This window comes from Atractosteus spatula, chromosome 12, assembly GCF_055471065.1.
Source record: "Atractosteus spatula isolate fAtrSpa1 chromosome 12, fAtrSpa1.hap1, whole genome shotgun sequence".
NCBI lineage: Eukaryota > Metazoa > Chordata > Actinopteri > Semionotiformes > Lepisosteidae > Atractosteus > Atractosteus spatula.
Genome location: NC_142717.1, coordinates 10,161,875 through 10,187,824, shown reverse-complemented (window position 1 = coordinate 10,187,824; position 25,950 = coordinate 10,161,875). Strand labels below are relative to the sequence as shown.

Genomic DNA, 25,950 nt, shown 5'->3' with positions numbered 1-25,950 from the left:
GTGTTAAACTAGTTGACGGAACAGATTTTTATTCAATTTTAGTAATTCAGCCAGATAAGGTAACCACTTTCCATTTTATCTCCCAACAATTCAGTTGGGAATTTCTTACAATGCACATGCGCATGTAGGCATTTCAAATAAAAATGTAGAAGGATTATGGGCAACCGTATCTGGCTGTTAAACTTTACCATAAAAAGCAAAGGTTTGAAAAGCACACTCCTACCATCAGAACTGCAGACCTGTTTCTGTGTGCCTTTGTTTTCCTTACTCCCCAAGGGTGCCCCAAAGATTTCACAGATATTGATCACATTCAGTTTGGAACAGGTCATATCAAAAGTCAGACAAAACATAGACTAGGCCATACCATATTTTACAATGTACCAGACTGCTAAACTTTCATGCCAGAATTTTTCTGATTTATAATGATCCACTTACTGTATATGGAACTTAAATTCTTTTTAGGTTGTACTGACTCATTACTATTACAGATGCTGATTCTGTCTCTAATACTGAGTCATTGTGAACAAAGTGTGTTATCAGCAGTGTATTCCTTCTTTTTGAAACGGAATGCTAGTGTTGATTTTTAGCCTGCATAGCTTCTCTCCTCTAGAGCATTACAAACGTGCATTCCCCTCTGGAAGTAGTTATTTATGGCATGTGTATTTCCTAAAGTGGCATTGCAGTTTGAGTTCCCATGATTGTCTGGGCAGGAGCACAGTGTGACTTGAGCCATCTCAGGGATTGTGCAGCCCTTCTGTGAACCTCCTTTAAAAAAATAAAATTCTGGAATAAAGCGAACTCAAGGTATCTGTATTTATATACAGTAGATCCTAGGATGGAAAATCTCAGCTCCTTTAGATTGAAGATAAATCAATTGGGTCACAACATGCACATATCTTACAACTATCTGTCCTATGAACATCTTAAAATCAGACACACAATACAAAACATTGATTTGTATTAGAATCGGTAAAAGTAATAAATTAAGTATAGGAAGGGAAACTATTCTTGATGTGCCTGGTTTATAATGAAGTTGTCAGGATTAGGGGCTGATCTCTTTCGCCAATTGCTATGGGCCTGTGTAGCTGTCAGCACTTATTTCTTACAGTTATAATTGTTTAACTATGAGCAGCTGCTACATTTTTTTGCAGTTTATCCTGTTGCTATTAGATACAAGCCAGAGAGCTGTCTTTCATGTGGTGCAGACTTCAGTGACATGTATGGTAAAGAATACTCCTGACCAGACGCCACATAGTGAAATAGTCACCACAGAAAAGAGATTGAATTCCAAGTCATTAGAGCTCTGTAAACTATTAATGAGTATGTAAATCCTCCAATATATTAAAACCCATCTGAAGTGGGTTTAAAGTCCAGTATCAAAATCAAGATCCAAAGGGTTTTGTGCACTCTTATGTTCCTCTCAGTGTATCTTCAACATATTCTTCATGCTGTATAGGTATGAATACAAAAGTGCACATTTTCATAGAATTCGTAGATTTGCTCTCCGGTGTGGCTGCAAGGTCTGCTGGTAAATTGTCACATCTGATATCTATCCAGGCAGTAAAGAGAGGAACAAATGTCAGAGGTAACTTCACATAGGGTCAGTGGGACTTTCTGTGGAAAGCTCCATGACCAATAAACTTTGGAATGCAGGAAATTGTTATAGTTTTTATGACACTTTGTGTATGATACATTTTTTACACGGTAAAATCATTTACAGCATGGTAAAAACTTTATTACGTTTAATAGCATTTTATCATTAACTGTTTTTAAAATGATTGTGAAGGAAATAGATACCTGCAGATCAAATACATGAGTTAGGATGAGAGCCTAATTTTATGTATGTATTTTCTCTCCTTGAGAGGTCATAATTAGACTAGAGTCTCTGCTTCTTTTCTGCAAGTTGACGGTGTCCAGAATGAAAACAAGAATTTATCCAAAAATGAAATTTAAATATTTTCTTCATGAACAAATTGGGTGTTCTTGCACAGTATAATGATGACTGATAAACTGTTGAAACACAAAACCTTACATATTTAGAATCTTCCAACGAGTGCTGAAATTCTTATATTACTACAGAATATTAGTGGTCTGTCACATGGGAAGCAGAAAGATTTTTGATAAAGGAATACAGTTTAAATGTTCCCTACCTTTCTGTCTTTATTGGAGCTTTGCTGCACCGACCATTAGCAAGTTAAAAACCCAGCCAAACTGGCAGAAAGAGGACTGCCCTCAAACAGCCCATTTCTGTGGAGCCTGAGTGTTGTACAAACTGCCCTCTTTTTTAAAAGCTGCCTGCCTGGGCTTTTATACGTTGGTCAGCTGCCAAGCGTAACAATCTGCATAGTTAGGCAGGGAGGAGGCTACGTCACAGAAGGCCAGTCCGTTTCTCCGTGGCTCTGATAAAGGCTCTTTTTACTGTGAGCTGCTCTGGTAAGTCTTAGTCAGTGTCAGCTCTGGATTCGCACTCTGTCGTGTGCTGTTCCTGGCATTCCCTCACGTGCTTTGTTTGATCTTCCATCTCAATGGATTCCGTTGTATGCATAAGAGATGAGGTGCTCCCAACTGAAGGTAACAGATGGGCTTCTTGGGCTTTTTGTTGTTCTGCGGGATAATGCAATTGCAGTTTGCACAATGTCAGGGTTTGGGTGTCAAGCTGTAACAGATTTTTGCTATGGGTAAATATGTTTGTGTGATTTTAATGTCCGAGTCTTTCGAAAAGTTTCAGTAGTTCTGATTTCAGTTCAGATTGAACATATGGGATTAGAAGCATCAGTTTTAAACGTTAGATACTACATTATTAGTGATTCAAGTGCTTTGATTAATGTGCTCATCGGAACCTCTGCTAAATAACACTAACATCTGTTTTCTACAAAAAATAGTCTTACTGACTTGGGATGTAGTTTATTATATTCAGTCGTAATGAGTTATATTAAGAGGGATTTACCAGTGGTTAGCTATTGTATTTAAAAGTAATTATCGTTATCTAGTTCAGTTTTGTTTGAATAGAAAAGCACAGATTTTGTAGTTATTTCAGGATGGACAAGGACAGATGGTCTTAATGTTGGGTTTTCCATTCATTCACAAGAACATATGCCAGCATTACACAGAGCAACCTCTCTTCCAGAAATAGCCCTCTCTAGGTGGCAGGCAATTAAGAGGAGACATTTGTCTTTCTACCTGTCAAATATGAGTCCTTGATGGTTAACCTGATGTTTTGTCATAACTGGCAGTGTAAAACAGTAAAGATCCAATGCAGTTGTGCTTGGCCTTTAACGTTAAAGCAGTGTTGGAAGGGAATATTCACAGCATTACTAGGTCACCCTTCCCTTAATTGTGAGTTACTATAAATAGATTGTTTTATAATGGATATAGCAGACTTAAAAGGGAGGGCAAGCATTTCAGCATTTCAAGAGTTCAGACCGATTTCCTCTATGTGTCTTATATTCACATATAAGAGAAAAACATAGAAATCAAGCAAATATACCTATGACTCTTCTTTGTAAATAAGAACAGAGAGACCTGTGCGTATAATGCTATAGTGAGTTCTGCTGCAAACCAACTGGATTTTTGTTCACATCTGTGACTGGGATTCCAGAGGAGAGCTGTAGTCATTTTAAGAATCTGGGCAATGGTACTACTAGTGAGTGCTCATCTTGAAACTATAGAAGAATTTTTTTTTTCTCCCACTCGCTCTGTAACAGATCCAGTTAGCTGCTTTTCAGCAACGTGAACTGGTGTCTGGAATTGTATCACTGTTTGAGTGTCTTTTGTCTCCTAAAACAGGGTTTTCTGGGTTTATATTTGCCAAGATGCTCTTTTATCTAAGGAAAGATAGACTGTTATCTTATTTATCTTTTATTTCTTCAAAGTGTGTAGGAATCCAAAGTTAGCATTTAACTCCCTAGGGCCTTGAGTTTTATTCCAAAACTACACAACGTTTCATATTTCAGATCAAGCAGTATTCCACAATAGAAGCTACTGCTTCACTTTGGTCTGTAGTTCAAAACCTGACTGTATGACAGTTGACTTAATGGAGTTCCTAAAGGTTAACCTGTTTCGTTTTTGCCACAGCACAATATTAGAAGAAGAGAAAGCTCAGCAAGAGGAGAGGATCCGAATGGAGATGAGACGTCAGGTCACAGTGTCGTGGGATTCCGGAGGATCTGATGAGGCACCCCCTAAAGTAGGTACTCTCTGGAGAGCTGACCCGATATTCTTATGGTCGGGTGGGCCAGAAAGACTGCAGCTCCCTGTGTCTTCCCCTTGTTGGCTTTGTCTTTTTGTGCATTCCCTGTTAAAGCTGGCAGCAGTGAATTGAGCTTCTCCCTGTGCCCAAGTATACAGTAGTTTAAGACACGAACGTTATAATGTGCTTTTCCTGATTGGAGTCTTGGTAAAATACTGCACCTGTTTTAGCCTTTAAAGCTTGGTCTTGTGTGGTTTGGCAGCTGCCTCTAAGTAATTGAAATTGCTAAAAGTACCTGATTAGTTTTATTTACACAAAGGGATTCTGAGTTCAGGGCTGTGGATAATTATGGCATAAATTTAAGTTATTTAGATTTTTAGTTGAAATAATACCTAGCTGATTTGGTTTATTTAGATTGCAATTTAGATTATTTCCTTTTTGCAAATGAAATCAACAAATCGGCTTATACCTCTACAGAAGAGCTGTCTTGCTTTTTCACCTTCACAACATTGCTGTAGTGAAGGCTAGGCTGATTCCCAGAAATGCTCACATTTTTAGCACTACGCAGATATAACTATCCCATCCTAAGCCTCAGTGCATATGGTAAGAAAGTGATTTTTCACTAATATCCTTCAGCCTAGCTGGACGTTTTCTGTTTAAAACTGTGTTTAAATATCAGTTTTTGCGCTGTATTGCCAATACCGAGTAATACATATTCTGGTGTTGTGGATTAGATCGTTTATATATGATTTATTTATATATGTATTAGTCCTAAATGTGCTTAAACTATTTTCTTGCTTTGTCATGTTCCAGACCCACACTTCTCTGCCTCCATCATGCACTGCTCTGCTTGCTATTTACTGTCCACTAAGTGTTTTTTTTGTCTTTCCAATGTGTTTTTTTTATGTGCTTCTGTGTCCTCTGTGCTGGCGTTGCGTGTGCATATGTCCGTGTGTCTCGTCTTGCAGCCCGCTCGCCGGCCATCCTTGCAATACAGCCTTAGCTTGGACTGTCTGTCTGTGCCACCAGAGCTCTCCCACCACTGCTCTCAGCTCTGTCTGGGCCTAAAAGGGCCTACCGATCAGCGCCTGCACCCTCTGGCCCTGCGCCCTGCCTCCGAGGCACCCTGTCAGGCCAGCCTGCTCAGGGCTGTCCCTGCTCGGCCCAGGAGGTGGCCTTCACTGCCCCCCTGTGGCCCCCGGCCAGGGCCACAGCGCACACTGCCACTCTGCTTTGACAGGCCAGCCCTAAGCCTGCAGCGCCAGCTGACCCCTGCAGGCCAAGGCCAGAGAAGACCCCAGGCAGGTGTTGAGTCGGGGAGGAGGTTTGGAGATTGCGGGCTATTTTTACAGTCAGACTTTTTCAGCAGAGCACTGAAACAGACTTCCGGGAAAAGGAGTCGTAACTCAGTCGTAGAAGCCAACCAGAAAGTTAGTTTCGTAGATGTACGCTTGCCTTTGAAAAGACTGCACAGCAAGGACAGTGGTTTAGAATTTGATTTTTCCTTTCCCGCATCTGTGAGTGATGTCTCAGTACTACTGAGAATCAGAAATAGGCATGGGCTCTTCCCTCTCAGTGCGGTACTGATGGCAGAATCTTAAGTTTTGTTTTTTCTAGCATACAAAGCAGTGCATTAGGTTTAATATAAAAAGGTTTATAAACTAAGGAAGCCATACTTTATTTCACCAAATGTGATTCTGTAGCAATGTAGGTATGTGCCTTTGTCTTCAATAATATATAGAACTTATAGCATGATATTTGAAATGGGTTCCATTAAAACAAAAACAAACTCACCTGCACTACTGCTATGTTAGAAGAGTATAATTTCACCCATTTCATAATCTTGATTTAAAAGACATATTCAAATAACTTATTGGTACTGCATGTTCTTTGCATGTTTTGAATGGAATGCTTTCTGTAATAGAGGCTTCTCGACTTTTATATGTAACTGATTATTAATGGTAGTCTCATTCTGATTCACTCTTTACTGTGGTTTTTGCATCTGTGGTTGAGACACACTTGACCATTATTTCATTTATAGTTTAGTGATGAACATTGGAAGCATAACACGCTGAGATTCACATTGGGGTGTTTAGACTCTCAAAGGTTTTGGAGCTTGCAGATAGCCGAGATGTACTGTAGTCAAGCTTTTTCTTTGTTCTTTTTGTGAATTATTACTTTTTTTTAATTACAGTAATTAATTTTCCTTAAGATCACAGCTTATACAAATAAATCAACATGTGTTCTTTTTATGGCTATCTGTTTTGGAAATGCCAGTTGGTAATCAACGCAGATGCAAGTTTTAGATGTGTTCGGGGTATATGGATTTGTCACATGGTTTGGCCATCTTATTGAGTCCATCAAAAACCATTCCAGTGACTTCTTTTCTGAAGTCACTATGAATCTTCAGACTTGGTTGATGTCATTCTTGTGTCAATATAGTTAACATTTGCTGAAAGCGGGCTCCTACATAGGCCACAATTCCTGCCTGATTGAGATTTTTTTCTTACAATAGATATACTGTTTTTGAGAACTTGACTTAAAACTTGGTGCGTTTTTCATTCTCAAATTTGCCTTAAAGTTGTACCACAAAGGCTGCAGTGAAACATACAGTATGTCCTCAACCTAGTCATCTCATGCTTTGAGAAGTGGGTACTGTACCTGTTTCTTCATTACAAATTTGACAAATTAACTGCAGATTTCGAACATATAATTCTTTTGACAGTGTAATTTAAAGACGGGAAATGGCGTTCTTACAAACCAGAAAGGTTACGTGACACCCATTTTGTTCTCATTAATATACAACCTGTACCGCACCCAGTGCATGATTAAAAACTGTTTGGCCAAGTCGTTTGAAACGTGGTGAGTAACCTTGTAATGGCAGTACGCTTCTGTTATGTATATTTATTCATTTATTTCTAAATGGGGTTCATGTTGAAACCAGGAAACCTGCCATTTTGTTCTCTTGTTGATATATATACCTTGCACTTGGTAGGTAGGCTTTCCTAACTATACATTTGAAATATTGCACTATACAGTAGGAGTTTTGTATTACCTCACAGCTGTTTTTCCCTGGAAATTCACCTTGCCTCTGGAAACACACTGCTGATTGTGCTGAGACTTTTATGTTTCACATGTTGCTGCGGTACTTTTCCTACCCAAGCCAAGACATTATAAAACTTAGTAGGCCAGGCATTCATTGGAAACCTTCACAACTGAGAGCAGCTTTCTAGTTTCCCTTTGAGGTACGAGTAATGAACAGAAACTGGAAGTGGTGTTTTGTAAATTATAGGCTCAAACATTATTCTCCTTGGTTCAATCCCAGGGAGATCTGCTGCAGACCAAGAACTTTGCCTTATACGTTTGGTTGTCGAAGTCGCTTAGAATGACTACAATTCACTATTAAATATAGACAACATTTCAATATATCAAAGATGGGGAATAATACAAGATAGTGGAAATGTACTTTATATTTGTTTCTAATAGAATTGAAGGTATGTCAATACTGAAAGATAACACCTAAACCTCAGTTGACTTCTATACTGTTTTATAATTTTTTTTATTATTTTTAGTCTTTTAGGGGTTTAGTCTAAATGAGCTTATTGGTTTAATGGCAATATTTAATCAATCAGAAGTGCTAGAGTACCCTACAGACTGCTAAAAGGCCCAAGATTCAAAACTGGAAAAAGGTATATCAAGCTACAGCCACACTGAAAAAACAAAATCACCAAGAGGGAGGTGGAAAAGAAGATTGAAATAGAGACAATAATACAAGAAGCTTTCAGTTCTAAAGCAATAAATGAACTGTAAAACCATAAACAGTTTATACCCATATTATCGCAATGATAGAAAATGATCTACTAAACATGCTAGTATAGAGAGACACAACAGGTATTTACAATACAAGACATCATTGTGTCCCCTGTTACAGAATGAGCCAAGCAGTGTTAGAAAGTTTTAGCTTACCACTTAGGTTCTGCAGGGGCCAGGACAGTTAACAACTTGTAAATAACCAGGTGTTCATGGTTTCCAAGTCATACTTAAGGAAATAAGGAATGTTATTTATAGACCCTTAAGTTGGATATTTAATTTCTTGCTTGGAATGGGACCAGTGCTCTCTGTTTGGAGAACTGCAAATGTAATACCAGTTTGTAAAAAAGGGAGACATCCAAGTCAAGAAACTAGAGATCACTGAGTCTGGTTTCTGTCACTGAATAAGAATTCTTCAAACAAGCAACATAAGATATATTTTTAGAAAGCTTTTGATAAGTTCTGCTGTAAAAGGTTCATTCTCAAATTAAGTCATAAGAATCCAAGAAGTTGCAGAAAGCTATGCACAAAAGTATATTGTCCTATGTCCACATCAACATGTTGTGGGGAATCAATAAAGAAAACACTGTTTAGGTAGCAAAAATTACAATTAAGGGGACTTTAATCTTACGCTTTACAATGGACTTGTACGATCTAATGTAGAATGTTATCATTTTTCATCACAGTACCACGATAATGATACCATGGTTTTAGAAAGTGCTCAAAGTAGAGGAACAAGAATGATGTGTGATAAAAGGTTTAATTTGAACTATGTTTACAGCTCCTAAGTGTGTTGGAGACTGCATTTTAACTATTGCATGTCTTAAGATATCTCCAACCTTTCTAGACTAGAAAAAAACTCAGAGGTTCCAACAAAGCAACCCTTTTAGTTCAGTTTGATTCATGTAAGTAAAGGAGATTAACAAGTATACTGATTCTCTTCAGAACAAATGAAATTCTATACAGGTATATAAAATCTTAAGAGGTTTATGTTATATCAAACTAGGAGACTCTTTCAGTAAGTAAACAAGATGGGGAAAAATTTGGAAATTTAGGGAATTTATTTAAGACCAACCATAGGAAACATACACAAGAAGATAATAGTATCTGGAAGAAGATTCCTATACAGGAAGTTAAGGCCCAATCTCTTGACACTTCTAAGAAAAGTGATTGGATGAAATTTTTGATTTGATTAACTACTGATCTCCTCATTTACAGCCTTTCTTATTTTCAAGTATATTTCTCCAATTTGGTCATGCATCTGACTCGGTTGGGTAGAAGCCATAACAAAGGACAGAATAAAAAAATGAGTTGGCTGAATATACAGTACAATACTTTCTCTGTACCATTCATGAATGTTCCCTAAACAACACAGTACTAAGTGCTAGACGTTTTGTTACTGCTTTGTTTCTTAATTTTATCTGCTTGCTTCTTATTGCAACGTTTTGTCTTCCAAATCATCTAACATCTTGTTTGCACTAACATCATTGCGTGTTGCTAATTTGGAATCCATTCCTCAGGCAGCAGTATGAAACCTTGTTCTCTGTGTTCTCCTCTTTCTGCTATTGTAGCCCAGCAGACCGGGATACCCCAGTCCAAGATCAAGTGAAGGATTTTATCCCAGCCCTCAGCATGCTGTTCAGCACAATCATTACCAGGTAAGACCTCATTAGCCACTTACCTAGCCTGTTTTTTATAAACTCTTTCTAAACCATTCAGTACCGCAAATGATCATATCACCTGCCTGCTCTACGCACCTTAGGTTTTCTAATGTATAAAATGATGTAAAAGTATAAAAGAAACACTTTGTGAGAAGTGATTGTATCCAGCTGTCTTTCCATACAAGTTTGATGATTTTATATACACAATAGTGGCAAACAAAAATAGCAAGTTTATATAGAGTCTTTAAAGGTGGCTTCTCAAAGTGCTTGATATATATATGTGTATATATTGTATATAGTGCACAATATATGGTACCCTTCATATTTATTAATTCCTGTTTACATAGGAACAAAAACAAATACCATAGATTTACAGATTGGGTAATATCCTGTCTAGGATAAATGTAAACATTGTGCTGTAATATTAATAACATTGTACAGAGCAAGTCGTATTTTTAATAAAGTCCAGGCAACACAGGGATTCACTTCCCTGGAGTAGCCAATACGAATCCTCTAAAGCCAAGAGGTTCTGGCACTTCTAAGGAGGAATGTCCTTTATGTCCTTCATCCCCTTTGGTTTGCATTTGTGTGCAGTCTTCTTGAGTTTGAACCTCACTTGCATATTTATTTAATGTCTGCATTTTTAAGTCAAGCACTGTTTTGTTTGCAGTTAATAATGTCCTTGTCAGCTGTGAATGTATGGTTTAGATCATTGTCATACTGAAATGCCTATATTTTGCTGTTTGGCTGGTTCATGATTTCCCTCTATCTTAACAAGGGCTCCAGGATCAATAGATGCAAAAGTATCTCAAAATAACTACTCAACTACTGTACTACCCCGCCATATTTCACAATGACCATGCATGTTTTCGCATCATGATCTTGACCATTTTTTGCACAAAATATAACGAGCATGATGAACATATCCAAAAAGCTTTTTGTGTTTTTTCTCCAAAAGAGGCTTTTTTTTTCTTGCAACCCTACAATGAATCCCACATTCACGCTGGCAACAAAGAGTGGTAGTTTTTCGACACTTTGTATCCTGAAGATGCCAGTTTATGTTGGAGATGTGTAGCTGTTGCTTTTGGATTTATGGTTTGCCTGCCATAGGACTGGTCTCTCAGTCTGTGGTGTCAAGGTACACTTGCGTTCTGTTCATAGGCGGGCCACCACTATACCAGTAGCATTAAATTCCTAATTCCTAAGACTAAAGCAAAGTGTTTCAGTTAGATTTTTTAGGATTCTTTTATAAACATTCCCCAGTTTTGGAGATCAATCTAAAATGTCTGCAGTCTTAGGAGAGCTTTATGACGTTAACCCTCATGATGAACGCTGCCACTTCTATGTGTGCCATGTGTCGCCTCCCTCCATACCCCAGGGACACTGGTAATCATCAGAGGCCTCTTTGCAATTCCAGAAGCTTCCATTGCTTTTCAGAAGGACAGAATGTTATCGCAGATTTGTTTTTGCTGGATTTACTTAAAGTAATACTTAAATGTGTGAATCAATTTGACCCTTTTGTTTTTTGAAATTCTGTTTAAAAGGGCAAAAACCTTTTAGAATAATTTAAAGCAAGACACATTATCTAATCTATAATTTATTCAATTATGTGATTTGTTTTTTCTTATTTCATTGGGGATATGAACAAACTTGAAGAGCACTGAATATATACGAATGCAGAGAACTAAAGGACTTGAAGAATTGATATGTCTCAGGAGATCGGAGAAAGTCACATGAGTAATTAACTAGAACATTTTAGTTTCTCATGAGCTCCAGACAGAAATTGTTAACAGACTGCAAAGATAATAAGTCAAAAATATTTTAAGTTTGTTAATGACCTTTAGGCTTCTCATAAAATACACTGAGAGCAAGCATTTCCTGTTATTTCATTTGTTTGCTTTTTTAAGATGTTGGAATTCAGTACATAAAGTTTGTTCTGTTGAGACCTCAATGCAATATTAGGAACACTTCATTTTGACATGATATTCCACTTCCACTCAAATAGATTTTTGTTGCAGCTAGAGTAGTTTACAGTGATTAATTCTGAATAAAGTCTATGCTGTATTTAAATGTACTGACAGGGCGTATCTGCAGGGCTGCTTCTAGTAAATGCCAAAGCAGATTCATTTATGAATCATAATATGTTACCAAATTGTGACATGTGAGTTTGAGCTGAACTGCATAGCAGCCTGTTACATCTTTAGCAGTGTCCTTTACATGCAAATAGATGGGGCCCTCTTGTCTGACATTTACTCCCATAGTTACTAACATGGGGAAGACAATAGTTTCTCTTTCTTGTCAGTATCAAATTCTGCTGTGCCATTGTGCTTTCTAAATCATTCACCGCATGAGTATTTTTTCCTCAGTCAGGAAGGCCAGGAAATGCATTTTTAGATATAAAGGGACACTTAGAAAACTGAGGACTGCAGTAATTTGTCAAGTAGAATGAATGTGTTTTCAGTCCGATTTCAGTCCGACCAATGATCAGACAGGCAATTATTATGCAAGTTGGCGAAGTTCTATCTGGATTTCGTTGGCCAGCCAGGCAAAGGGCTATGCATTCTCTTATTTTCCTGTTGTACGACGCACATTAGGTTTCAGTTGGTTTATTTTCAGATCCATGTGCATTCCGGATACCTGTTGCCTGTCGAAATCATTCCCTGTCCTGCTTGTGCTCCGCAGGTGTCCGGATACCCGGGCTCTCACGGTATGTCTTCGATGCCCAGCGCAGTGTATCCCCCCCAGGCCTCTGTACTGGATCCCCATGACTCCTGGAACCACCACAGGCCACAGGACATTCCCATGTGGTCTCCCAACATGGAGGTGAGGACCATTCCGTGCCACGTTTCCATATGGAAGGCCGTACAATTATCCAGACAGGCCAGATATTACTTGGTGCCCCCGCCTCCTCGCCCTGCATTTGCTGTTTGACAAAGAGGGAAGGAGTGCTCGCTGGTGGTTGTTTTCGAAACGCGTGACCACCGGGGCCGTCGTATTCAAAGGCTGAGATGGGTTGTTCCTCCTGCACTGCCCGCTGCCGAAGTGAGGAGGGTTAGCCGTGGTGTGGCAGGACAAGAGCTCAAGTGGGGCGGCCCGGGGCTGGGGAGGAGAGAGGGCCCAGAGAAAGCACGCTAATCGCCTGCGTGCCCGCAGGAGGGCGGAGCTCTGGACCTGCGAGGGATGGGGCAGGGGCTGCCCACTCACCTCATGGAGGAGAGGCTGATGATGCAGCAGCAGCAGATGGAGGAGGATCAGCGCTGGCTGGAGCAGGAAGAGAGATTCTTGGTAACGTCGCCTTATTGTTTTGTTTTCCATGAGCATATAATTTACGATGAAGATTTATTGCTTAGTTATGGCAAAGAACGGGATTTGACTTAATATAAAAAAAAAACCTTTTGCCCTCCATGAATGGAATAAGCAGGTCATTTCCATCCCCATTTTGTTTTTGCTGGCATCAAGTTGACTGTTCCAAGCCCCATTTCTCTCCAATTAATTTTTCTCGCTCCTGATTGTTAAAGGTATGTATTTATTTTGTGTAGAATAAATGGAAAAGTAATCCCCAGGCTTTTCTCAGCAGTGCCCGTTTTTCAAAACAAACCTATAAATCGTTGTGGTAGTGAGCTCTGCAAAAAACTGACACCAAACTCTGAGCTGTTTTTAGGAATAAAGGAATCGGCCAATGTCTAAAACATTAGACTTTTATCTTTTGAAATTATGATGAAATGTCTTTTTCCCATTTAGTTTCCCAACGCTGTAAAGAATTTGCTCCTCCCACTCTGGTATTTTTGGTTTTATACTTCCTTTCTCAGAATCGGGAGTAAACTAAACCCCTAAACATAGCCCACCACTTTCCAATACTTGGTTAAGAGACAGTTTGGGTTAAGTCTGCATATACAATTAATCTTGGGTATTGACTCAGAATTAGGAATGCATTTGGCGTACAGAAATCAGTGCCAGCAATAACTTAACTCTTTTAATGCAAGTTTGCTTGAGCTTGAAACATCCTTGCATAATAGCGCAGTGATGTATCAAGAATTTGTTTTTCTGGCTAGGTTAAAGATTTACAATGAAGGAAACCTCAGTGTCTTCTGATGTCTTTCCTGTGGAAAATCTGGGATCACTGCTGTTTTTTTTTGTAACCACTGTGAGCGCTTTGGAAGCGTCCTCTTGAATAATAGTTTGTCTACACAGAGATGTGGAACTCTTTGTGGCCTGCGATTCACATATTCTAAGAACCAGATAGGCTAGCAACTGACAGCTTCAGCAGCATTTATACCTGCTTTCCAAGGTGCACTGCAGACTGGAAAGTGTTTATTTTTTTCATTTTTCTCTACGTGGGCAATGGGCAAACAATGTAAATAATAATTTATGGATTCACTATTTTGGGGATTTGTGGAGAGGGAAAATGATCCTTTCCCTAGCTTCGTGATCTAAATCAAGATACTAAATAATTCAAATCCTCTGAAAAATTGCATCACTGCAGTGAATGTGGAAGCCTTCTTTACTTTCTCTTTGTTTTCAGTTAAATCTGAGGGACTATCTTTGATTTAGATCTAAGTGTCTGTCTTTGATTTAAGGCTATAAATTAGAGGGCAGAATTTGTCTGAACTTGTGCATTCAGTTGCTAGTAGTTTATTGACCCAAAGTTTTTGTCTGTTATTTTGGTGAAAAATCTCAGCTGCTCAGCTTCAACTTCATCACTGGGTAGCATGATCCAGACACCCATCACCCTCTGTGTAAAGAAGTACATCCTTTTCTCACTCCTAAATACCCTCTCCTTCAAGTTTCTGTTTCCTGGAACTTAAATTAGGCAATTTAAAAATTCCTCTTGAATTTCTGAGATGCTTGTTGCACTAGAAAAAGTAAAGTTCTCAGAATTGTTCAATTTAGTCAGTACCTATTTTGAATACTTTTAAATTTTAAAAAAGGGCTTGGTAAAGAAGGGTGTCGCTAAAGATAGAGAAAAGAGTTGGTTTGGGAAAATTAGGAGGGCTTCTTTGCAAAGTTTTGACATAGTAATCATGAAGGTATGTCAGAAACTACAAAGAAAGTTGGTTTAATGTCATGAATTAAATTCGTTTTATAAAAGAGCACTTTGTAAAACTGTTTACTGCACCTCTGTTTTAGGAGGGCTAAAACACTGTAGATTCCAGCTAATCTTCAGAAGCGCCCTTAAGCTTTTTGGTTTACTTTCATAAGATGGGGAGACATTTTGCACTGAAATGAATACCTTTGTATATCACTCTGTCATTGTGCTGTTTGTAAACTGCATGCCAGTGCTAGCTTGGAATTATCATTACAGGTAAAAACTGAGACGTTTATTGTCCACGTGCCAGCTCCTTGCGTGATGTGTACACTCCTCTTTTACCATTATTGATCACTATAGCTACAAAGTAATTAAAAAGGAAGTTTATTATACTACAGTCAGTATTTGTGGACAGATGTTGCATGAAAGCACATTTCAGTGTAAACCAATCCCAGTTATTTGTTTTAAAATAACATTATCTAAGAAATCCAAAATGGAATGCTTCATTTTGTTTTCTATATTCCGTTCCTGCTCAGTCCCACAGTTTTTACAGCAGACTGGCTTGACATCTTTTGAAAGTACATATAAGGCATTCTGTGTTTTTTTTTTTGCATGATAAATGGCTACATAGGAATTCTTGGAGCAGTAAAGGATATACAAGGTCAGAGTTCTCAAAAGCTTCTTTTATTTCATGAAAATATTTATATCTAGTTCTAATATTTCAATACAGCTACTTAGTAGAATTGTGTGTTTTGTTGGTTTTGGTTTCAAGTTTGTATTTGGGCATAGCAAGAATGAGAGAAAATAGACCTCCTGTGGCAGGGAATACTAGGAATACTTCAGTCGACAGCAAAAGGATGCAAACCAACATACTTAAGGGATAAAGTGGAGGAGAGATGCCATGCATGGTTATCTGATCACAGGCATGGCGCACTCAGAGCGAGGGAGAGAGGCTGAATTAGCTGGCTGCGTGTCCTCGCTACATGAATCAGCCAAGTACATATAAGCCTTCCTCCAGCAGGAAGCAGGAATTAATGCACTGCCCTTCTCATCCTGTCGATGGAAGTCCTCGTTGTTCGCTCCACACTTAAAACCGCTGCAGCGATCCCACAAGAGAAAAGCACAGAGGATGCAGGTTTTCAAGTCCTGCTTTGGAAAACTGGTACAGCAAAGGGGGGAGGGTTTTTTTTTTAACTTGTTCGTTTTTCTTTTTTTTTTCCTCAAATTGTTGGCAAGCAGCAGAGAACTGGCAAAGAAGACTGTTCTAACAAGTAAACCCTGTCAAAAGGGCTTGAAGGCTTTGAAGTGTTCTGTTCTACTTAAGGATTGTATTTAACGGGGGAAAAAAAAGGTGTTTTTCTTAAAAATTGTCACAGCAAGGTAAAGAAACAGTGAGCGTGTCTGGGTGTTCAACACTAGTTTTTTCGAAGAGGATTTTATTTATTTTTTTTACTTTGTGACCGTGGGAGTTATGAAAGCTCAGTGACTTGTTACTGAAAGCGTCGGTGGCTACTGTATAACAGTGCACTGTGGTTAGTAGTCTTGTTCTCCGAAAAATGGACCACAGTCATGAAAATGGACAGTGCTAACAAAGTTGCACTCTGTTCCTACTTTGCGGATAAGAGTTTTCAATAAGTCAATGTTTTATAAATAATGTAGACCATGTTTGTTTTCGTTAAACTGTTTTTATATATATATATTGCTAAAAAGCTGGAAATGTCTGTTAATCATCCCTCCTCTTCCCATCAGAAGCCAGACCCAAGGAATTCAAGGGGCAGTATTGACCGGGAGGACTGCGGTCTCCAAGGACCAGTGAGTGTCTCGTGTTTTTTGTTTATTTTTCCAGATGTAACAGCTCACAGAAAAGAGGGAATTCCCCTTCTTCATGCCTCCTCCTTCTCTCGAACAGGGCTAAAATGTTTCCTTCAGCTGAGGCTGAAATAAAATCATGCACTGACACATTTACAGTCTATCATTTTGCACCTGAGTTGAATGTTGCTTTGTGTCATCTGTAACAAACCCCTAATAACATCAGCAAGGAAATTGCTTACGATAATAGGCATAAATCGCTTCCAAACATTGAAATACACACTTATAATTGGAAAAAATGTGATTTGCAATTCTGCTAATATTTATTTCAGTAAGAGTTAACTTAAAAAATGTTGGGAATTCTCGATAAAATAGTTTTGTATTTTTAAAGCAATTATATTAATTGTAAAGACTGCAAAGCAATCCTTGAGCTATTAAAGTATTAAACCTTTTTTTTCTGCCAGTATGAAGCAGGCTTGTTCAAACACTTCCCCTCTCTATTAATGCCCTGGGGTGTACTGTGAAACATTTACTCTTAAACAATGGTTCTGTTTAGGAAATCATAAACCAACTTCCAGCAGGATTTCAGAAGAAACTCATTTCATATGTTCTTTTGCTAGTCTGTCATTGTTTTAGCACCTTAACAGAGGTGAAGTGTTTTCTGTGTGAACAAAAACACAACTCCGATATGAGCTACTAAGTAAAATACCAAACAAACTGTGGTGCTTTAAGTAATGTTTTTCTCATATGCTGCCGTGCTTCAGAGAACATGTAAATGGATGCCAGTACAGACAGAGGCAGTTATGATATTTTCCACAGGGAAGACATTATAACTCATTTGCTTCTCAGCATTTTTGCTTAGAAAATTCTCCTTTCAAAGATAGCACTAAATGTTGAATTATTAATTTAGAAATGGTTTTCTATTTTGGTCCATTTTTGGTATTAACTTTAGAATATATTAAAAATTATTCATAACTGTGGAGATTAAAGCATGATTTATTCCCTATTATTAAAAAAAAGTTTTTTTCTCCAGGAGTGCCGGGCTAAGAGCCATTATTTCTGGTGATGGAATTCAGTTTTGGATACCAGTATGTTTATATGGGCTTGTTGTGAATTCCTTAAGAGGACTGACTTTTAAATGATCTCTGTTTTATTAAATGTATTGTGTTCTCATTAATAACATTCTACTTTTAAACAAGTTATATGGAATATTTTAGTGTATAATACTATTATGTGGAAGAAGGTCTACACTAATGCAAAGAGATTTGAATCCTGTCCTGATGATATTTTAAATTTACAGTCTGTTTGGTAGGATAGGCTGATCCGTTTCTAGCAGAGCTGTTTTTAAAAAAACGTCTGCTTCTTTCATCATTTCAGTTCTTTTTGGATGTGTTTACTGGGTAAAAGCACATCTCTTCTAAAATGATTTAAAATTGGTTTATGGGTGTGTATGAGCAACTAAGTTCCTCCAGTGGAGACGAGACAGACGTTGTCACCAGTCCTTTTATAAAAAGATTTACTGACAAGGGATTTGTTGTTTGTGGTGTCACTACTCGGATAAAGGTTTTTTATTATTATTATTTCTTGTGGTCTAGGCAGATGTAACTGTGCTTTACAAACATCTGAACTATTTGTGCTATTCATTGAGAAACCACAGCAACTCAAAGATGTGGGAGTAATTTAACTTTAACATAATAAAAACATTTTTGAATCAGAAGCCATGAATAATTCTAATTGCTTTTCATTTTTTCTCCTTTTGGCAGACGGGAAACCAGCACATTTACCAACCCGTAGGCAAACCAGGTAAAACTCAGGCCAACTGCGCTCTGTTAATTGCTTTGTTCTCCAAGTTCCTTATTGTTCCTGACTTCCACCCCTCTTATTTAACATATTATATGTAGAGTTGGCATGTACTCCGCTTTATTGCTCCCACAAGACCAGCCCATGTGGCCTTGAAAAGACTAATTATTAATCCAAACAGAAGAAGCAAAAATGGTCTCAGCTCGGTGTTCATGTTGAGACCGACAGTCTACAGGAAATGAGTTGTTGGAATCGTGGCTATTTCATTCCCAGATGCTGATTCCTGCAGGTAGATCATTCTGGAGTTAGGTGGGTGTGTGGCCATAGATCAGCTCAGCTTGACACACAGCAGTGACCTCTATTAGCCTGCTTTGATCTCCATTTGAGCTGCGAGAGATGTCCATCTGCTGCCTGAACATTGCTTCTTGTACTTCTGCATCTTGGTCTTGAGATGTGACAAGATGTGAGGCACACAGACTCATCTCTGTCAGATCAGTATGAGTGTTCATTAACTGATATTTCCAAAACTACTATTTTAAGAAAACAATTGAGCAAGTAAAAGAAAGTCTCCAGTGTTGGCGTTTACTCTGTTAAATACATGACTAGGCTGTGAAAGCTACTCTTCTGCATACCATCTACATGTGCAAAGGCTTAAGTTGGGGAAGTATGGATACCTCTTAGGGCAAAATTGTGGAAGAAAGTGTATGTCTTTTTAGCTGCTGATATTCCCAAACATTTTGTCCTCACTAGAACATGTGGCTCCACCAAAGAAACCACCTCGCCCAGGAGCTCCCAGCCACCTGGGCAGCCTGGCCAGTCTGAACCCTGTAGACAGCTACAACGAAGGAGTGAAGGTATGGCTTTGGTCTTCTTGTTTGGCAGTCCACTGTCCCTGTTTTGTCTGAGACGTAACTTTCCGTATGGATGTTCTCATGGTCACCGAGGTTATCAGCTCAGGCTGCATGGCTGATAGAAATGTAATATCAGTGCCAATGGCCATGAAACACATGGCAAGTACATCACAGTCTTTTCTTAGAAACTATAAGGGCATTATTTTCAAGACGCAGTCTCACACATTTCTCAAGGGGAGTTCCAGTTGTGTTTTAGTGGATTGCTGTGGTCCCTGCTCACGGGAACTGTAGGGGACATCGGTCACAGGCCTTTGTAAATGTACGCCTCCTTCCATTTCTGACGCTAGGACACGCATACTGTACACCCACAGACAGGAAGGATGGAAAGTAGGCAGCCCTCTCAGCTTGTCAAAATTTCCCCTAGTTTACCAGGAACCTACATAGTTCCTTGGTGTCAGCAGAACAGGTCTCCTCCATCAGCTCCTCAGAGTCTGTGCAGCCTTCAGCCATGCCACTGGCCCCAGCCTGCCAAGCCTCAGCTAAACCAAGACCAGCTGTTCTCCTGCACAGCCCCCTCCTCCTTACTGCGTCTATCTGGCTGGCAGCGCAGCACTGTTAATAAATACCAAATATACATCTGGCAAAGGTACAGCAGGGAGGAGGGAGTTCCTTTACAGCGAAATATTAAAATCTGAGAAGGGGGGAAAAAAAAGATAGGTTTGACGAGAGCTCTTGCCCTGGGAAGCTATTTTGCTTTTTAAGAAAAGTACATTTGAAAGCTTCCTGTTGATCATAATCGTGTATAGAGAGATTATTAGTGAGAGATCATTTGGTAGTGGTATATAAAATGTCACAGTTTGTTTTGCTACCATTTTTTTTTCATTCCAATGTGATCTTTCTGCAAGCAGAGAGGGTTAGAGAAATCCCAAGAACAGACAAAAGAGGCCTCTCCAAGCTGTGAAAATAAAATAGGAGTAAAACTGGCATATTGGAGAATGAATTCCTTAAATATAACAGACACAGGAGTATGAGCTGGGCTAAGTTTACCTTAATGTTATATATTAATGAAAGCACACGTGTTTTCTACATGTTTGATCTCTGCCTTACATCATGATATGCTTTAGTAATGAGTGCAGGACCAGAGTACGTTAACAGAATATGACTGTTTTTGTAGAATATAAAAAAATTAAAGTATGATAAATAGGCTGCCCAGTAAATTCATTTAGAAGTTGCCCTTTCAAGTCAGAAAGAAAATATCTGCAACAAAGCATGTGCATGGTATTACTTTATTCTTGCAGCATTGCTCTAATGTTTAAGCATGTTTTTTTTTTTTTGCTTGTTACATTATTAATATTTTGTTCCTCTTTTGTTTCTCTGCACCTGCAATATTTTATTTTTTTTACCTTCTGCCACACTGTTCTTGAATTTAGCCCTGGAGGGTAAGAAACTTATGTGTGTTTGTGTGAGTCTCTTTGCCTCTGGTAGTGTCTCCATCTCCTACACTTGTTTTTCACTAGATTTCATCAATTACTTTGCTTGGGTCTGACGGGCTTAATTATCTCCAGCCTTTCTGATTCCTTTTGACAACTTTCTAACAGGGCTTTGTCATCTGAAAATCACCAAACTGGACTTAACTATCCTGGAATTCAGTCAATTAGTGTTAATATTCTTCACTCCTCATTGGTTCTGTGCTGTACCCAGCTTACTCCCATATTGGACAACCTCCATCAACTCATAAATTCACTATATTTCCCAGTATTCTTTGCAAAACACCTTTTTTTCCTGTTTTTATGAAGGCAACAACTATCCTTTGGGAGCAATATGTAGTTATTTCTTCCAATAGTTTTATTTAAGTACTAACCAACTGGTGATTGCGATATAATACTCCAAATTGATTTAGCTCATAGTAAACTTGTTTACAAGAAGCCCGTTTGCAGCTCATGTGAAAAATGTGTAAGAGCATGTCAGATCTGCAGACAGAGCCTTTTTAGAAAGAAGCTTCCTCTGCACTTCTTAAACACTTATCTTCATTGATCCAAATTGGTTTGTTCCCATAATTAACAATTGCAACATTTTAGATGAGAAAGTTAATATGGGCATTTCATCATTTCACACTAAAGCCACAAATGTCTGAGCATTGTCTTCGTACATTTATGTGAATTGAATTTTAATTGTACTGCAATGCATATTGTTGAGCCATGCATAACATTTTATCAGTGTTGTATTTTTATAGAATTGTATTAAATTTTAATGTATAAATTTGAGTAGCTTAATGTTAAACCACTCGTGTTACAAAGAGATGTGTGCTAATTTTGAAACACTAATTTAAGAAGTTTGAGATTAACTCTTAATTTGTGCTATTCTGGAGCAGTAAATGTAGGTGTTGTACAGATACTATTAATAAATGAATTTCTGCTTATTTAACTGTTGTATTATCATTTCAACATTTATAGGTTTTAATCTACATTCAGTATTTCATTTAGTAAATGAAAGCCAGTGTTTTCATTTGAGAACAAAATAATACCTGCTGTTTGTGTTTAATTGAACTCGCTCAAGCTATTTGTAAATTTAATTTAATCTTTATCAATATATCAGTATATAAGATATTAATTAGTTTCTGTATTCCAATCTTTTAAACTGCCTAAATAGAAGTATTAAAAACAGAAGCCTAGAACCCCCATTTTTAAACATTTGTTACTTAAAAGTACTTTCAAAAAGAGCAGTAGTGAAGAGCTGTTGTTAGGGATCATCAAATGGGTGCAAATGTAAATCAAACAGGATATAGAAATACAAGTATTTCATTCTGTTATGTGCTAGATAATCCTTTAAGCTCTTGAGGCATATATCAATAGCATAACAATCAATAGAGGTTTATGAACACTAACCTGGTACTGAAATTAATACATATTCTAAATTAATGCAATTAAAAAGTGGAACACTGCCCTCTGCTGGTAGAAAAGACAAACGCAGCGAAATCCAGTAAATTGTCCTTCACTATTGTCTTCATGAATATTCGGCATTTTGCTATGCATTGACCACCTCTCAGAAACTTTACTGTGAAGTAAAACTGTGCATTTAAGAAGTCTTTAAACAGTCTGTAATGCTTTTTAACGTCAATATAGCAATACTACTATGCTAAGATAGGGTAACCTATTATGAACTGGAGTCGCTAGGGAAATGGACTCCACTTCCTTTTAAGATTCAAAATGTTATTTAACTCCTTCGTTTTGTCTTTCTTCTTTTTTTTTGTTGTCTAGATTCAACCCCAGGAGATCAGTCCTCCCCCGACAGCCAACTTGGACCGCTCCAACGACAAGGTGTATGAGAATGTGACAGGGCTGGTTAAGGCTGTGATCGAGATGTCCAGTAAAATCCAGCCTGCGCCACCTGAGGAGTATGTGCCAATGGTGAAGGTACAGCAGTTTTCCACTTTTCCCTTTACTGTTTTACCCTGAATCTCAGTTGAGTAAAGTTGGGATCCATATATGTTTAATAATGGAATTTTTTAGTCAGTTTATTTTATTAGTGTTTACAACATCTGCTGCAGAGTGGGTTTTTTTAACTCTAAAAACAGTCTCAAGCCCATTGAAACTCAGAAAAGGTTCTTTATTAATGCTGGTTGTGCAGTCCCAATTTTTCAGACCGTTTATTAAATATCGGTAACAAAATAAATTAATTGACGGTATGGCTAAATTTGACAAATTCCAAATTAAGAACAAAATCATGAATTTCGTGAAAGTATTGTATGGTCAACATGTTGTTGCAAACCCCTGGTCTCGCCACAGGTGAGAGCGAGGGTTTGTGCGAATTGCGATGTGAAGTGGCCCTTCCTGCTCACTAGTCACTGTATTTACTAATGTAATGAGATGTACGAGTGAATAACTACAGGTTGTGCAGCAGACATTTCACCACATAACATATTCCAGCATGATCTAAATGTAGAGTAAATAATTATTTTGTCGGCAAAACTGTCTTGAAGTTGAAAGTAAGACTTTTATTGGATTAAGAGATGAATTCACAAGCCTGCTTGTTCACAATGTAATAGGGCTGCTTCACCTCACCGGAAGTTTGGTTGCCTTGTTCTGAATCACAGACAAGTACGCACAGCGCCACTGGAAGTTTGTCTATTTGTGATGTAAATTGGAGGTTTCACGCATTACTATGTACATTTTAGTTTCATTGTGGTTTGAAATGCACTCATCAGTGTTGATTCTTTATAACCCTGAAATTCAAAATAGTGTTGCAGCTCCCCTTTAACTGTATGTTGTTTCAGGAGGTTGGACTGGCGTTGAGGACACTGCTGGCCACAGTGGATGAGACAATACCTGTATTGCCAGCCAGCACACACAGAGAGGTAGACATTTCAGCTACAGCCCTTTCATTCTGCTGCTGCATCTTTCAGCTTTTTAGCTGATGTAATCTTTTTTGGCCATTACAATCTTCGAAATGTAGTTAGTGGAGATTCTTGATGGTTTTGTGTGTTACAACATTCCTTCCAAATTCCCTCCAGAACCTGAAGAAATGTTATTGTTCAACTGAGAGTTGAATTCTCTTTTTTTATTGGCTTTAAATCTTTTAAGACAGCGCTGTCTTTATCATAAACATATGCTGACGTTAAAAAAATCCTTGGCCTAAGTGAAGCTGAGAGACTATTTCCACTACGTTCTGTCATTGATGGAATATATATTGGCATTTAATAACTTAATTGATTAATTCTTGTTAGTTTTCCTCTACTGACTGTACAAGGTGAAACACTGACTGGCATGTGGGGATTAAAGATGCTCATTACTATTAAATTCATTATTTGTTTTTTGCTGCTGTGTAGAAAGCTACTTCTAGGTTTTAGACTACTGCAAATATCATAGGAACCTTGACACACAACGAGACGATTGCAATTTAATTTTCTAGCGTTATGGTATTGTACTGTACATGTATATGTACATGTATATGTACAGTATCATAGTGGTAAAGTATTAAATTGTCAGACTATTACTATTTTTAGGTAATCTGAGGCACAGACAAGCATCTAACATAGAATTATTGGTACCAGGTACTCAGGGCATTGTTGAATGACCTAGCCTGACCCTGCTTTGCTCTCTGCAGATCGAGATGGCTCAGAAGCTGCTGAACTCGGACCTGGCGGAGCTGATCAACAAGATGAAGCTGGCCCAGCAGTACGTTATGACCAGCCTGCAGCAAGAGTACAAAAAGCAAATGCTGACCGCAGCACACGCACTGGCCGTGGATGCCAAAAACCTGCTGGACGTCATTGACCAGGCCAGGCTCAAGATGATCGGGCAACCAAGGCCGCATTAATGTCCCAACCAGAGGGACGGGCAGTTGGCCAAGTGCACGGGGGTAAATACAAGTGTTTTGTGCTGCCGGATGGAGCTGATGTTGGCCAGACAGGAAAAGACTTGGATCACCTGTCACACACCAGCAACGACGGACAGTTACACCTGTACCAGTACTGAAGAGCGGGAAGGAATTAAACTTCAGTGAGTGTCCTTCTTCACTTCCTTCCAAGAACTTTTGAAAGACTACTTGGATTGCTTTCCAGACCAAGGACCTTTGAAGAACAGTCACACTTTTTGTTTTGATTGCGCCTATTGTGTGTGCTGATTGTACTTTTTTTTGTATCAAGAGACACGTTCAGAATTTCAGTTCAGAAGCCGAGTCCCTATAGGTGGATAATCATCGGATCTGGAAAATGTCAACTGGAACCATCAAGGAGATCCAAGCTGTTGTCACGTTAGAGTTCTGGGAAACCTGAAGGTTGAGAATTCTTTATTCACATTTAAAATAACAGTCTTTTTATTATTGTGTTTTATTGTAACACAGTAAATATGCTAAACCAGACTTTCAGTGGAGGATCGTAAATATATATTTTGGAGGTTCAAGTCATTTCATTTTTTTTTTCCCCATCTCCTCTTTCTTAGAGGGGAAAGTCTTCTGAAGCAATGAATGAAATAAACTGCCAGAGTGGGAAAGTAAAGACTGCAATTTGTCTTTCTTGACAGTGATCTCATGATGGTTTTTGTAGTTAGGTTTGAAGAAAATAAAACATTGAAATCATTGTGGGAAACGTTTTCTGGAAGCAAATTTGCTGGTTTTAAAGGGCATACCAGAGAATTGAGTGTTGTCTGGGGAAAATTCAAATCAAATGCGTCATTTCCTTTTATATTTAAAAAAGACTAAAGCTATGTTGGATATTTTAAACACTGTAGTTACTAACTCATTTCCTACGTTCACATTCTAATTTCTCTCTCTATTCTTGCCCAGGAGGTTTTAAGGAACAGAGAGACACTTTCCCCTTTTTCTTACAACCTGCTATGTGTAGCATCTGTTCGTTAAAACTCACTCTGCTTTTGGGTATAAATTATTCTCAGGAAGAATATAATGACCTGTACAGTTCCTTGACTTATTAAAATGGTGTTATCAGTATACTTGTCTCTTGAAGGTTTCTTTGAATATATATCTATAAAAGAAGTCCTTAATGTTTTGTACATCTTTGTTTTCTATTAAAAAAATCAACCTAATAGTTGTTCACTTATGATGACCTTCAGTCCTTTTATTTACATAAGAAGCACATTTCCTGAGAGGTCCTGGGACATTGTGGTGATCTTTTATATTGGCATCAAAGCATCCTTGTTGGGATTTAGTGAACAAGTCTGCACCACTTATCTTTTCAATACACACAGCTTTTATTATTTTATCAATATGGAAATGCAAATTCTAGTACATTCTAGTGTCCTTGTAATTGTTCACTTTACTTTAGTTTTTTTATTTTGCAGTAACTGTTTA

General features: G+C 38.2%; 1 protein-coding gene across 17 annotated transcripts in view; it reads left to right on the top strand.

Annotated features, from left to right (window-relative positions):
• The window catches only part of ptk2aa (protein tyrosine kinase 2aa), a 158,007-nt gene extending 132,417 nt beyond the window's left edge, over positions 1-25,590 (top strand). For 12 of the 17 annotated variants that reach the window (XM_088929407.1, XM_088929405.1, XM_088929418.1 and 9 more), the window contains 10 exons: positions 4,075-4,186; positions 9,571-9,657; positions 12,343-12,483; positions 12,814-12,945; positions 16,436-16,498; positions 18,259-18,298; positions 19,046-19,149; positions 22,404-22,559; positions 23,420-23,500; positions 24,250-25,590. In XM_088929407.1, coding sequence (XP_088785533.1) covers positions 4,075-4,186; positions 9,571-9,657; positions 12,343-12,483; positions 12,814-12,945; positions 16,436-16,498; positions 18,259-18,298; positions 19,046-19,149; positions 22,404-22,559; positions 23,420-23,500; positions 24,250-24,462 — 1,129 coding nt within the window. In that variant the 3' untranslated portion in view covers positions 24,463-25,590. The remainder of the gene's footprint in view (positions 1-4,074; positions 4,187-9,570; positions 9,658-12,342; positions 12,484-12,813; positions 12,946-16,435; positions 16,499-18,258; positions 18,299-19,045; positions 19,150-22,403; positions 22,560-23,419; positions 23,501-24,249) is intronic. The other 5 variants (XM_088929422.1, XM_088929420.1, XM_088929419.1 and 2 more) reach the window with 2 other exon arrangements.
• The last annotated feature ends 360 nt before the right edge of the window (positions 25,591-25,950 follow it).